At 30.2% G+C, this 15,963-nt stretch overlaps 1 protein-coding gene across 1 annotated transcript in view; it reads left to right on the top strand.

The window, feature by feature from the left end:
• Window positions 1–15,963, top strand: part of LOC111706753 (cGMP-specific 3',5'-cyclic phosphodiesterase) — a gene marked incomplete at its 5' end in the record, with an annotated part of 60,545 nt that overhangs the window by 15,856 nt on the left and 28,726 nt on the right. The window contains 8 exons of the mRNA XM_023479678.1: window positions 3,097–3,168; window positions 3,504–3,563; window positions 6,424–6,506; window positions 10,679–10,769; window positions 11,095–11,184; window positions 13,134–13,246; window positions 14,388–14,442; window positions 15,841–15,926. Of these exons, the coding sequence (XP_023335446.1) occupies window positions 3,097–3,168; window positions 3,504–3,563; window positions 6,424–6,506; window positions 10,679–10,769; window positions 11,095–11,184; window positions 13,134–13,246; window positions 14,388–14,442; window positions 15,841–15,926 (650 nt within the window). The remainder of the gene's footprint in view (window positions 1–3,096; window positions 3,169–3,503; window positions 3,564–6,423; window positions 6,507–10,678; window positions 10,770–11,094; window positions 11,185–13,133; window positions 13,247–14,387; window positions 14,443–15,840; window positions 15,927–15,963) is intronic.

The following is a 15,963-nucleotide window of genomic DNA, read 5'->3' as shown; positions in this document are numbered from 1 at the left end:
TGTATTTAAAATATATTTTCATATTATTGTGACATTAATATGGCCGGCTGCCTTAAGTACATTTACAGGAATAATAATTTTAAAATACGAAATATATTTTGTGAGAGTGGGGGGTACTTTAATATTAGTTCAAATTACTGCATTATTGTTAGATTTAAACATATAAACTTATCGTTCTTTGATTTGCTGTGGATTTTGTATCCGAAAAGATATGTTTTTAATTCCTTTTATTTATATTTGTGACACCCGATTTTTACAATGTACAGTAGTGTACATGTTTTACTAGACCTTTAACCAAGGGATAACAAGTTTAACCCAGGGATAACAAGTTTAATCCAAGGATAACAAGTTTAACCCAGGGATAACAAGTTTAACCCAGAGATAACAAGTTTAACCCAGGAATAACAAGTTTAAACTAGGGATAATATTTTTTATATTCTACTATCCTTGATCAGTATGTGAACCTGTTAATCTTGATTATCTATCCTTTATATTCTGCTATCCTTTATTAGTATGTGAACCTGTTAATCTTGATTATTTATCCTTTATATTCTACTACCCTTGATCAGTATGTGAACCTGTTAATCTTGATTATCTATCCTTTATATTCTACTATCCTTAATCAGTATGTGAACCTGTTAATCTTGATTATCTATCCTTTATATTCTACTATCATTGATCAGTATGTGTGTAGGGTTGTTAATCGTTTTCTGTTTCTTTTTTCAATAGTTTTCAAAAACGATCGTTTCGTTTTTGGAAAAAAACGATCGTTTTGAAAAACTCTCATTAAAAAAACAACCAACTATATAAAAACGATCGTATTTGGAAAAACGATCGTTTGTGAAGTAATAATTTACATGCAACTTTATTGAATGTCGTCTTACATGAAGTTAAAAAATGTGGGGGAGCTAAAACTTTTTGATATTTTCTTAAAAACTACTCAATGATAAGTACAGGTCCGTTTCCTCTCTTTGTTAACGATCATTAACAAAAGTTCGTCGTAAACGATCATTAATGAAGGTTCGTTGTTAACGATCGTTAACAAAGGTTTTTTGTTAATGATCATCAACAAAATGACAATTTTTATAAAAGCAATCGTTTTGACAAACGATCGTTTTTAATAGATAGAGGACGGTTTCTACCTGGACTGACACAGTTTGGGACAAAGTTTTCAGAGTACGGCATTTACTATATCTGGGCCTGTCAATCTTGATTATCTATTCACAAAAATTAAGCTGATTTGCTTCTTATATTTGATACGAATAAAGATAACAAGATAAGCTTTTATTCATATATTTACCTTTTCTGTTTTTTGTTTGTATCTTGGCAACCAGCAAAATAAGACAATCTTTGTAGTAATACTTATCTAAATTTAAAGGAAATTATAATAGATTTATAAATGAATTAAAATATGTATATTTGAATAAAAATTGCAGCTACATGGAACGGAGGTGGAGTGTAAATGTCATTTCAAGTACCCTACATTTTTAAAGCGGCATTTCTGATTCTCAATGATACCCTTTTAACTTTTGTCCGCAATTGAGTTTTAGAGAATCTAAATTATCATTTTTCCGGAATAATCTTTTTTTCAATTCAGGAATCATTTGAAATTAGGTTTACATTCACTTTACATTCACTTTAATTTCACTTTAATTTCACTTTACATTCACTTTACATTCACTTTACATTCACTTTACATTCACTTTACATTCACTTTACATTCACTTTACATTCACTTGAAGACCTACTTCAATACAACTGCCGATGGCAAATATTACAACTATTCAAACTAAAATATCCAATATTGAATCTTTTTACAAAACTTTTTGCAAGCCCTGTTTTTATATATTAGATTTGGGTCTGCAGCATTGCATCCAACTAAAGACTAAACTAAATTGAATCCGGGTTTAGATCTTTTCCAAAAAGTTTAAAAACATTGAGGACACTTCTTTTATGATAGAATTGCTCTTCTTTACATTTTATTGCAATTCCAATAGATAAGCACAACATTAATTTTCTAGTTAAATTTTATCTTATAATATTAGATAAAAGTTTATAAAAATTTGATCAAATTTAAACAACAAAAAACACATTTCTCTTTTAAAGAGAAAATTTGAAGTTTTTAATTTTGGATAGAAAAACATGGATAGCTCCATCATTTTAACGGAAAAATTGTTAAATAGTGTAATTGGTATGTAACTCTTCTAACTGAGGGTCACTTGAAATTATGTTTATAAGAATCACTAGCTGAAGGCCCCGGCATTGCCCGTGGAAAAAAATAAAAATGATCTTGTTTTTAATCAATTCAGTTTTAAATCTATATAATCTTGTTTTTAAGCAATTCAGTTTTATATCTATATAATCTTGTTTTTAAGCAATTCAGTTTTATATCTATATAATCTATTTTTTTAATCAATTCAGTTTAAAATATATAATCTATTTTTTATAAATTCAGTTTTTATATCTATAATCTATTTTTTTTAAATAAGGAACATTTCACACAATTTTTAATATTCATGTGCAAAGCGTAAGTGTGCATTTTTATGATCACTGTAATTAATTTATTCTCCTTTGAAAGGATTTGATTTTTTTGTCACAAACTTTTGTTTCTTATTTTTCGCAAACCAAGTAGACCTTTGATATTTCAAACCAAGTAGACCTTTGATATTTCAAACCAAGTAGAACTTTGATATTTCAAATTATGAATTTTGTTTACAATGTCTAAGTTCACAAAATACCTTTGAAAAGAAATTGTTTTAATCTTTGTGACAGAAACAATCTCAAGAACTGACGAGTGTCAACCCAGACCGAAATATATTTTCAAATAATGTGGAACTAACATCTACTTTTTTTACTTTACAGAGGTTTGGTCCATCACCATCACCGAATTTTAAATGCAATTAAAAAATTTGAGTTTATGGTAGAAACTCGGTTCAAGTGAGCCTCTTTTTAAAAATTTATTTTATAATAAAATTTTTTTGGTCAAAAATGGTGGATAAATTCCTCTTGTTTCATTTAAAAATTTACAATTTTGCTCTTAATTTGCAAAGTTGCGAATTTATTTAGCTAGCCAAAATAAGAAAATTGTCACTTCAGGGTGACGTCATTGGTGTGGCACAGATTGTAAACAAACAGAATGGAAATATGTTCACTAAAAGCGATATAGAGGTATATTTATTTACATTAGATAGGATTTGACTTAATAAAAACTTTTGATTCAATGTATATAATTCAAAATTAATTTACAATTTTTATTCAAATAACATCCATTTTTAATATCAAGTCGACTGTCGAGTTCTGACTTCTGAGTTTTTATTAAAGTATGAAATATATTTGTTCATGGTTTATTTGTAAATAAATAAAATAATTCTATAAATATGATAAATATAAGTATTTACTTCACACGGGAACTATTTCAGGGGGGGGGGGTCTGTTTCCAATATTCTAGTGTATTTACAATATATTCTTATATTTAGAAAATATTTGATATTTGTTAAATTTAGATTTTCGAGAAGTATCTTAGCTTCTGTGGAGTTGGAATTCAGAATGCAGAATTATTTGAGGAAATTCAAACTAATATTTTTCTGATAAATTCATGCTCAGTGCCATGTTTCTAAATTTCTGCCAGGGCACTGTAGACAACATTTCAAAGGCCCATCAGAGGGGAAGTGCCACTAAAAACTATAAATAAATTTCTAAAACTGTTTTAACCCTGAATTTGGCTACATGATAGATAGTTTGACACATCTTTGCTTATTAAATAAATTTTGAATCTAACTTTTTAAGTTCTAGAATCAAAATATTTAATATTTTCCACTCAAATACGTCCATTATACTCCATTATAGCAAATAAGGAAAGAAATTATTTTACTAATTTATCAAATGCATTTAAAATATCAAATAGATTATTTAAATTTCATTATTAAAAGATATTATATAGGGTTAACTAGACACATTAAAATAGACACCTTAAACTAGACATCTTTAACTAGACAATTTTAACTAGACACCTTATACTAGACACCTTTAATTAAACACCTTTAACTAGACATCTTTAACTAGAAACCTTTAACTAGACACCTTTAACTAGATATCTTTAACTAGACACCTTTAACTAGACATCTTTAACTAGACATCTTTGACTAGACACCTTTAACTAGACATCTTTAACTAGACACCTTTAACTAGACACCTTATACTAGACACCTTTAATTAAACACCTTTAACTAGACATCTTTAACTAGACACCTTTAACTAGACACCTTTAACTAGATATCTTTAACTAGACATCTTTAACTAGACATCTTTAACTAGACACCTTTAACTAGACACCCTAAACTAGACACCTTTAAATAGACACCTTTGACTAGACACCTTTAACTAGACAACTTTAACCAGACTTCTTTAACTAGACAAATTTAACTAGACACCTTTAACTAGACATCTTTAACTAGACACCTTTAACTAGACACCTTAAACTAGACACCTTTAACTAAACACCTTAAACTAGACACCTTTAACTAGACATCTTTAACTAGACACCTTTAACTAGACATCTTTAACCAGACACCTTTAACTAGACACCTTTAACTAGACACCTTTAACTAGACACCTTTAACTAGACACCTTAAACTAGACACCTTTAACTAGACATCTTTAACTAGAAACCTTTAACTAGACATCTTTAACTAGACACCTTTAACGAGACGCCTTTAACTATAGTCATCTTTTAGTAGACATATTTAACTAGACACCTTTTACTAGACATATTTATCTTGAAACATTTAACTAGACATCTTTAACTAGACACCTTTAGCTAGACACCTTTAACTAGACACCTTTAACTAGACACCTTTAACTAGACAACTTTAACTAGACACCTTTAACTAGACACCTTTAACTAGACACCTTTAACTAGACATCTTTAACTAGACACCTTAAACTAGACACCTTTAACTAGACATCTTTCACAAGACATCTTTAACTAGACATCTTTCACAAGACATCTTTAACTAGACACCTTTAACTAGACATCTTTAACTAGACACCTTTAACTAGAAATTTTAACTAGACACCTTTAACTAGACACCTTTAACTAGACACCTTTAACTAGACACCTTTACCTAGACATCTTTAACTAGACACCTTTATCTAGACACCTTTAACTTGACAATTTTAACTAGACACTTTTCACTAGACACCTTTAACTAGACACCTTTAAATAGACACATTAAACTAGACACCTTTAACTAGACAGTTTTAAATAGACACCTTCAAACTAGATGCCTTTAACTAGACACCATTAACTAGACACCTTTAACTAGACACCTTTAACTAGACACCTTTAACTAGACATCTTTAATTAGGCATCTTTAACTAGACAACTTTAACTAGACACCTTTAACTAGACATCTTTAAATAGGCATCTTTAACTATAAACTTTTAACTAGACACCTTAAACTAGACACATTTAACTAGACACCTTTTACTAGATATCTTTAACTAGACACCTTTAACTAGACACCTTTAACGAGATGCCTTTAACTAGACATCTTTTAGTAGACATATTTAACTAGACACCTTTAACTAGACACCTTTAACTAGACAATTTTAACTATAGACACATTTTACTAGACATAATTATCTTGATACATTTAACTAGACTTCTTTAACTAGACACCTTTAACTAGACACATTTAACTAGACACATTTAACTAGACACCTTTAACTAGACATAACTAGACATCTTTAACTAGACACCTTTAACTAGACATCTTTAACTAGACACCTTTAACTAGACACATTTAACTAGACACATTTAACTAGACACCTTTAACTAGACACATTTAACTAGACATCTTTAACTAGACACCTTTAACTAGACACCTATAACTAGACACCTTCAAATAGACACCTTTAACTAGACACATTTACCTAGACATCTTTAACTAGACACCTTTATCTAGACACCTTCAACTAGACACATTTAACTAGACACCTTTAACTAGACACATTTACCTAGACACCTTAAACTAGACACATTTAACTAGACACATTTAACTAGACACCTTTAACTAGACACATTTAACTAGACATCTTTAACTAGACACCTTTAACTTAAAAATATTGTTTGATTTTGTATTCCAGGTGTCTGTTCTTGAATATAAAAATATTGTTTGATTGTGTATCTCAGGTGTTTGTTCTTGAATATAAAAATATTGTTTGATTGTGTATCCCAGGTGTTTGTTCTTGAATATAAAAATATTGTTTGATTGTGTATCCCAGGTGACTGTTCTTGAATATAAAAATATTGTTTGATTGTGTATCCCAGGTGTCTGTTCTTGAATATAAAAATATTGTTTGATTGTGTATCCCAGGTGTCTGTTCTTGAATATAAAAATATTGTTTGATTGTGTATCCCAGGTGTCTGTTCTTGAATATAAAAAGAATCAGCTTCTTCTAAGTCTTGCCAGATCTCTCTTCCAGGAACAAATGTCCTTAGACAGGTAGATTATTCACCAATTAATTGACTGAATTATCAGTTAGCTTATTGATTTATTAATTGATTAATTTAGAACATTTTAAGTTATCAATTTATTATATGATTGGTTGATTTTTTGCTTTATTGAATAATTAATTAATTGATCAATTGATTGAAAGATTTGCTAGTTCATCGAAAAGTTGATTTTTTAGTTGATTGGTTGCTTATTTAATAAATTATTTGATTGATCAATTGCTTATTTGATTGATCAATTGATTATTTGATAAATCAATTGGTCAGTTAATTGATTTATTTATTGGTGAATTGATTGATTTGTTGATTCATTGCATATATAATATGATTGCTTGATTGATTTATAAACTACTTAATTGGTCAATTCAAAACCTGATTGATTGATTAATAGATAAATTGATTGATTGGTTAATTCATTGATTTGTTCAAAAATTAATATATTCTCAAATATTTCTTTTAAGCTTTTTATCCGGAAAAGTTTAAATATTAAGTATTTTTGGTAAAAATATTAAAACAAAAATGTTCTCATTTAATAGATAGAAAATTATAAATTTTGGGATGAGAATTATCCTTTCACATTAGTCCTAAAATATATAGCTGGCTGATAAATTGAAAAGTTTAATTTTATACAAGTGGTCCTGATCATTAAATCTATTTTTAACTGACAATTCAATTTAGCAGAAATATATTGGACGGAAATAGGTTTATTATAGAGATAATGTTGTCTCTATTGTCATCTGTTGATTAGAAATACAAACCCATTTATACAGATTGGATATTTTTATAAACTTTGGCAATCTTGAGATGCTGCAAGGCATCTGCCATTGATTTAATCTTGCCCAACCCAACAAACTTTTTAGCAGCTCAAAATAAGAAGATTTCTATGCTTTGTGTTAATATTCTTAAGAAGTACCTCTGAAGATAGGTTTTTCTTTTGGTAATATAAATTTTTTAATTAAAAAAAAAATACCAATTCATCAGAAGCTCTATATCTCGGTGTCGGCATTTGTTGAGAATTTCTGTTCTTTTGTTGAAAGATATAAAGAGTTTCTAATGAATTGGTATTTTTTTAAAATTCAAATAACACTAATCCGCCAACTCTTTCCTGAAAATACTAGAATGTTCTTCAGTCGAGAACAGAGCTCACTGGTCCATGACAATTGGTCAATGAAACATTGTGTATGAGGATGTTTATCTCTTTTTTTTTATTGAATAATAAATTATATATCCAAGCTCTGCTTACCCAAGTATAGAGCACCCTGGTACACCTGGAATACCTGAAACATATCAATATATATAAATTTAAAATTAAGAAACACAAATTTAATTATCCCACCAAAATCTACCAGAAAAAGAATTATTTTTGTTTTGAATTCATAGGGAATGTAAATCTATTGAAGTTTTTAAAATAAAAGTTAAATAATCACTGTCCAGATACACAGGCAAACATTTAATTAAATTCCTTGTCATTAAAAAAAGAAAATGATAAATATCTCAAAAAAGTAAAACTGAGTCTAAAACTAAAGAACGAAAAGTTTTGACTTAAATTTTAAGTTCATGGTTAAATGCCAGTTCTGACTTAATTTAAACCTGAACTTTAACCGTGAGGTTAAATATTTAACCCTGTGGTTAAATATTTAACCCTGTGGTTAAATATTTAACTCTCCAAAATCAAAGAGTTAAAATTTAAACACAGGGTTAAAATCTTGAAATCCCGCAATCCCTATTTGTCTATCATCATTCAGTGGTAAGCGGCATTCCACTAATTACGATATATTTAAAAGTAAAAACCTTGATTTAATAAATTTTACGTTTTAGATTAATTAATGTTTGCACGTAAACCCAAAATACGGTTGTAACTGCAGTTATGTTTTGTTTTCCGTCACGTAAATAATTTAAAATTTAAAAAACAGCAAATTACCGATACCTATGTAATAATTTTCTGTAAATCCGTTTCTCTGATAGTTAAGATTTTTCCTGGGAAATTGAAATTTAAAATTGAGAAAGTTTAATATTTAAGTAGTTATTCATTATTTTACAGAACTTTTAACCTGCAACTTAAAATTCTCACATTCTTTAGTTTTAGACTCTGCATAAATAAACTCATCTTCTTGTTAGGCTGTTGAGAAGAACAACAATGTTTTAGTTTCTAATATGTAGCCATAGCTGAAAACTTTAGAATGGTGGATATCAAGATTAAAGCTTAAACTCCTGGTTTTACTAAACCCAAGATTATTTTAAAACGCATGCAATATCCAAGAAATAAGTCAAAAATCTAACCAATCAGCCTGTTATGTTAAAATGTACTCCTTAACTTTTGAAAAACCTGTTTTGATTTCTAGTGTTGATGGTGTCATATCAATTGAATTTATATTTATATTTGTTTAACACATTTTTTTGGTTTATATATACTATACAGGGTGGGGGGGTATATTTACTATACAAGGCGGTATATATATACTATATGGGGCGGTGTATATACTAAATGGGGGGTGTATATGTACTATACAAGGGGGGTGTATATATGCTACACACAGGGGGGTGTGTGTATACTTTACAGGGAGGGGGGTGTATATATATACCATACAGGGGGTGGGGTGTATATATATACTATACAGGAGGGTGTGTTTGTAAATATACTATATTGGGGTAGGGTGTATACTGCACAGTGTGTGCCTAAAAACCGGCATTTCGACCAGGCGGTCAAAATTGACCTGGTCTGAGACGTTAAATTTTGACCGGGCAGAAAAAAGACCAAAAAAGAGCAGTAAACATAAACTTTTTACACTGAACATAACATTAGCATAAAGTTGACATATAAATGCACACTTTTCATAAAAACAAATAATTTTTAAAAACATTTTTTCACTGATTTATACCTGTTGTCCCCAGAGGTTTCAGAATTTAAAGATGTTGACATTGTATTTACCTCTCAAGTGAAGCCGGTTTAACCTATCGACCTGTCACCTATTTGCAAAACTTGGCATATATGTAGGAAGGATCTGGAATAAAACGAGACGACATTTGGTTTAAAAATGAAGGCGCTAAAAATTAAAAACCTTACCCGGTCAAAATTGACCGTCCGTCACGAATCGGTTAAATGCTCTAAAAGCCGGCTTGTGAACAGCTGACTTTAATTCAATCGGATATTAGTCCAATCGATATAGCATTGTATCTGTAATTGTTATCAAATATAACTTTTATACAGTAGAAATATCCAAAAAGAGGATTATAAGAAGAAAATCAAAAGTTTTTAAGGATATCTCATTCTAAAGTCTTCAGCTCAGAGCTGAAAACTTTAGAATTGTGGATATCAAGATTAATGCTTAAACTCCTGGTTTTACTAAACCCAAGATTATTTTTAATCGCATTCAATATCCAAGAAATAAGTTAAAAATCTAACCAATCAGCATGTTATGTTCAGATGTATGTACCCTTTAACTTTTGAAAAACCGGACCCGGTTTGGATTTCTGGTGATGTTGTCATATTAATTGAACTAAACATTGATTGAATGAACATAAGTTTTGGATTAATACTTATTAAGACTAACATTAGAAATGACAATAGTCCTAAAATATGTTTTTAATAATTTCATATTAACATGATTAAAATATTTGTTTAAATGCTCTAAAAGTCAGCTTTTGAACAGCTGACTTTAATTCAATTGAATATAGTCCATTCAATGTAGCATTGTATCTGTAATTGTTATCAAACGTAACTTTTATACAGTAGAAATATCCAAAATTATAATATAGAAGAAAATTAAAAGTTTGTACATTGGAAAATCAGATTAAGCAATCCTGATTAAGGATATCTCATTCTAAAATGTTCAGCTCAGAATAATTTGCAACATACCAGTAATGTACAAATTTGACAATCTACTCACAACAAACTAAGCCTATGATAGGCAAGGTACTGTAACAAGTCCAGCCGTGCCATCAAAGTTGAAAAGCTGGCATGGGATAGGGTCAGGCTGGGACTTGCCTTCGTCACTAAGGCCTGTATGTACATTGTACAAGGGGTCTGTCTGGTGTTTGAATTCAAATTAACCTTAAAGTCCATCATGTTCTCTCTAGTGGATTTACTAGTATACTACTACTAGTACTACTACTACTAGTACTACTACTACTAGTAAGTATGTATGTTACACTGTATTTTAATAGATTGATCCGAATGATAATTACTGAAGCTAAGGAAATGCTGCAGTGTGAAAGATGTACAGTTTACCTGCTTGATCTCAAGATGTACGACGAGGTAGGAATCCTGACCAGAGGTCAAAACTTATGTATTCTTAATCCCTACACATAGCACTATTTGTTGTATGTAGTCCACTGGTAAAATCAACTTATTCTAATAATCTGTAAAGTTCTAATTGGATATTGCAAAAATATTAATCAGCTTAAAAGTTTCCATTGTGTATATTGAGGTTAGGGGCTTAAAGATTAGGGCAATGTCATAAAAACTTTCAACCTTTGAACTACATTTAATAAAAAATTTTAAAACAACTCCTTTTAGAGGTCAATATATGTATGTGTATTGAATTGAAAATGGAAACTGAAATTTTTCTTTTTAATTTTAGGTTGAAAATGAAACCTGGCTTCCTCAGCAAGAAAAACGACCTGGTTCACCTAGCAGCTCGGTCTCTACTCCCAAACTGACAAGAAATAATGTAGAAACTTTTAAACCAAAAATATTTTAAAAGATTTTATTAAAATAATTCTTCTTTTGTTAATTTATGGGGAAAATTTGAATATTCATTTAGAATATTAGACTGTGTTTGCCCCCTGAGTGGTCTCACATGAATATTCAAATAGGGTCCTTATAATTCTGGTAATACCGAGAGATAAGAAGGAAATTTAAAACAAAAAGAAGATATCTCAGTCCCATTCTTTTAGCTGTATATCTATGGAGTATACAAAGGACTAGATTTAAGAAGGACTTTGAAAAAAATAAAATTTTGAAAAAATCGATTAGCCTACAGCACCAACCCCCCCCACCACCACCACCACCCATGAGTGTCCACAAAAAAGTTCAGCCCAATCAGTCCAGCCATTTGGCATATGATTAAATGTCATTTTATTATATAGATTAAAATAGATTTATGGAAATCTAAAGGAAGGAATTATAGAATTTGTTGTGTACTAATTTCACATCAGTGTTTTGGTCATCTTCAGCTCTTTACTTAAGGGGAAGTAAATCTAAAACTTAAATAAATAACTCCAATTTCTAAACTCTTATTTGAATAAAAATGGGACAAGTGTTACTTTCTTCAAATATAGAGATAAATTCTGTTAATTTACTTTATATACTATGACTATATATTGTTTATATAGGGTCTGCTCTAATGAAGGAGGATATCCTGGTGTTTGATGTCGTATATTGTTTAGACGGAAAGTGAGAGCTTTAGATCAGCACCAATGAAAAAGGATTTGCTGGTGCTTAATGTTTTATATTGTTTAGATGGATAGTGAGAGCTTAGGGTCTGCTCAAATGAAGGAGGACTTGCTGGTGTTGAATGTTATATATTGTTTAGACTGACAGTGAGATACTAGGGTCTGATCCCATGAAGGAGGATATCCTGGTGATGGATGATATATTGCTTATGTGGACAGTGAGAGCCTAGGGTCTGCTTCAATGAAGGAGGACTTGCTGGCGTTTAATGTTGTATATTGTTTAGACTGACAGTGAGATACTAGGGTGTGCTCCCATGAAGGAGGATATCCTGGTGATAGATTTTATATTGTTTATATGGACAGTGAGAGGCTAGGGTCTGCTTCAATGAAGGAGGACTTGCTAGTGTTTAATGTCATATATTGTTTAAACCGACAGTGAGAGTCTAGGGTCTGCTTCAATGAAGAAGCTTCAGCTGGTGTTTGTTATTATATATTGTTTATATTTGCAGTTGATGTTATATTGTTTAGATGGACAGTGAAAGCCTAGGATCTGCTCCAATGAAGGATGACCTCCTGGTGTTTCTTGTTATTTATTGTTTAGACGGAAAGTGAGAGGTTTGGATCTGCACCAATGAAGGAGGACTTGCTGGTGTTTAATGTTGTATATTGTTTAAACCGACAGTGAGAGCCTAGGGTCTGCCCAAATAATGAAGCTTCAGCTGGTGTTTGGTATTATATAATGTTTAAACGTGCAGTTGAGGATAAAGGAGGATATCCTGGTGTTTCATGTTATACTGTTTAGATGGACAGTGAGAGCCCAAGATCTGCATTACTGAAGGAGGACTTGCTGGTGTTTGATGTTGTATATTGTTTAGAGGGACAGTGAGTGCCTAGAGTCTGCGTCAATGAAGAAGGATCAGCTAGTGTTTGATGTTTAGACGAACAATGAGAGCCTCAGGTCTGCTCTGATGAAGGAGGATCTTCTGGTGTTTGATTTCATGTATTGTTTAGATGTACATTGAGATCCTATGGACTGCTCAAATGAAGGAGGACCTTTTGGTGTTTGATTTCATATGATTAGAAAATAGTGAGAGTCTAGGATCTGCTCTGATGTAGGAGGACCTTCTGGTGTTTGATGTCATATATTGATTTGGGGATAGTGAGAGCCTAGGGTCTGCTCTGATGAAGGAGGATCTGCTGGTGTTTGATGTTATATATTGTTTAGACGGATAGTGAGAGCCTTGGGTCTGCTCAGATGAAGGAGGACCTCCTGGTGTTTGATGTTGCTTATGAAATGACGGAGTGTGAGAACTCAGTCAGAGTTCTACAGTGTTCAAAGTAAGCTAGAATCTTGTAAAATAGAAGCATTAAGATATAGGAATTGAGTTTTTGCCACAAACTCTGATTTTACAGTTGGGAATACTACATTTCTATGTTCTTAAAACGAGGTTTGAAATGTTTTAATGCTAACCATTCCTGAAAGGGTTGATTTTTTTTGAGATCTTTAAAGATGATTTAGCTCATAACACAGATACTCCGATAAGGACTAAATCTCTTCAAATTAAAAGTTTCCACTGCGAATATTGTAGGTTAAGATGAAACCATACAAAAGTGTCAACCCCAGTTACAAATCTTTTATTGTTTATTTTGTAATCCAAAATATTGAATTTCTAACAGAAAAATCCTTTTGCATTAACATCACTTACTGTGTAAGTTCAATTAACTATTAATGCTTCTGCTTATCTTATGTGTGTCATGAAGGTCCCAAAAAGCACTTTGATATTTTCAATTATTAATGCTCTTGATGCAATATTAAAAAAGCTTTTTATTCATTCCTACTCACTAGATTGGTAAACAGAGTAAAGTAAACAAAAATATTTATAAATAAAAAGTTTGTAAACATTTTTATGTAAAGTAAGCTTTTCTTGGAAAATTATCCCCAAATTATCCTTGAACATAAGGATTACTAACACTATCCAATTGACGTGAGCTGAATGTCTATAAAGAATCTGCGAGAAAATTTTAAGCTTCCCGGATTTTTTTTCTCTACAAAATAGACTGGGTAAGTTAGTACTTAAAAATGATTGGGTTTCTCCGTCTTTTAGAGAATGATTCGTACATTTTCATAAACGTGTTCTATCCCAACTACCACAAGTTTTGGGATTTAACTTTTAAAAACTTATTTCATTTGGCTGAATTAGAAATAAGAATTATCAAAGGAAATGAGATTTTGCCACAAATTACCACAAACCTTAGTAAACCATTGATAATTCAAAATTTTATTATTATAAATAACAGAATTTATAATTTGAAATATCAAAGGTCTACAACATTGGTTTGCAAAGATATTGGTATTTAGGTTGTGGCAAAAACTTAATTCCTTTGTCCATGGTTATAACTATGTTAAATATAATTAAATCTTTATTCAGTTATTTTGTGAAAAATGTATTTATAAATATAAAAAAATATTTACTTTTAGATTTGGAGAGACAAGGAGGTTGGATATAGCGAAACATGTTGCTGCAAACTTAGAGGTAATTGATTAAAGAGAAAAAATTACTGTGATTATGATGATGAAAATTATGATTAATACAATTTGCTGAATCATTGCAACCATTAAACTGTAAACTATGAAGATGATTATTATAATCAAATTATGATTAGGACAATCTGCTGAATTATTGCAACCATTAAACTGTAAACTATGAAGATTATTATTATAATCAAATTATGATTTTAACTAGTCCTGTTAACATGAAACACAGCGACTGTGTAGTGTGCACAGACCTTTTTAACTTAATAAGATGATTTAGAGCCAAGCTGGTAAAACTATATTTGCTTTAAAGCAACATCAAATAAAAAAGATTTATTAAATGATTATTAAATTTATGGTTGGTAGCAAATAGATTCTAGTATGATAGAATTTGTACACTCTCAGTACAGCTGTTTTCCTACGTCACAAGTGTCAACTTAGTTTTTGTGTCCGACAATATCATCAATAATAGTGAAAATTTTAGAATAAAGTGCTTATCTTACAGTAAAATAAGTGCAAATTTTTGTGTTCTTTTTTCTGTTTTGCAGTTTTTTTATTTAATCTTGGAAATCATGTCAACTAATGTGAGAAAATTTCGTTTTCCATGTTATATTTGACACTTGTGATGTCGTGTACAATTGGTCCATTTCTCTGTTGCCACCTATTGTATTTTATAATCTATTTGATTGGTAGAAGTTTTCTGTGATGCTGTATTCCAGCTAGAGTTCTATAGTTCTAGATTTCTAGAGTTCTAGAGTTCTAAAGTTCTAGAGTTCTAGAGTTCTATGTTTAACAAAGCTGTATTTAATCCCTATACCAGTATTCAACACTGCGGACATTTTCTTGTTTGAATATATGGCTTTACATACATAGTGGAGAAACAAACATAATGAATCTCAAATTTTCCTATCACTGCATCTTTGTAACCTGATGGTGGAAACCTTTAAAAGGTTACACTTGTCTGAAGTGTTCAGTTTCTTAACATTCTGTGGTATTGGCTTATTTTTTCCCTTGTAAAGTATTATTATTCAGATTTATTTCAAACTCAAAATATGAACAAATATAGCATGATGTGGTTAAATATTCATTCTCCAAAAAATGCTCTAGTTTCATACACAACCTGTTTCAACGTCTAATATTAGAAATATTTTGCAAAATGGAAATACCAATTAAATAAGCACATGTAAAGAATATTAAATAGCGGTTAGAAATATTCTACATTTTAAAGATAATAATGACAATGATAATTGTAATAATGATAATAATAATTATGATAATAATTACAGTGATTATATTAATAATTATAATAATTGTAATAAATATAATAATAATGAGTATAATAGTAAACATTGTAAAAATGATGACAATGATAACAATAATAATAATGATACTACTCCAGGTTTTGAACCTTGGAAGCGTGAAGGACTGGTGTGGTGAAGAGCTAGAGCAGGAAGAAGATGGTTTTACACCTAAAAGCATGCTTAGGAACATTTCATTAACACACATTCATTTTTATATTTAT

This window comes from Eurytemora carolleeae, unplaced genomic scaffold, assembly GCF_000591075.1.
Source record: "Eurytemora carolleeae unplaced genomic scaffold, Eaff_2.0 scaffold716, whole genome shotgun sequence".
Lineage (NCBI taxonomy): Eukaryota > Metazoa > Arthropoda > Copepoda > Calanoida > Temoridae > Eurytemora > Eurytemora carolleeae.
Note: the sequence above shows the minus strand (reverse complement) of the source record. Positions and strands in the feature narration are given on the sequence as shown.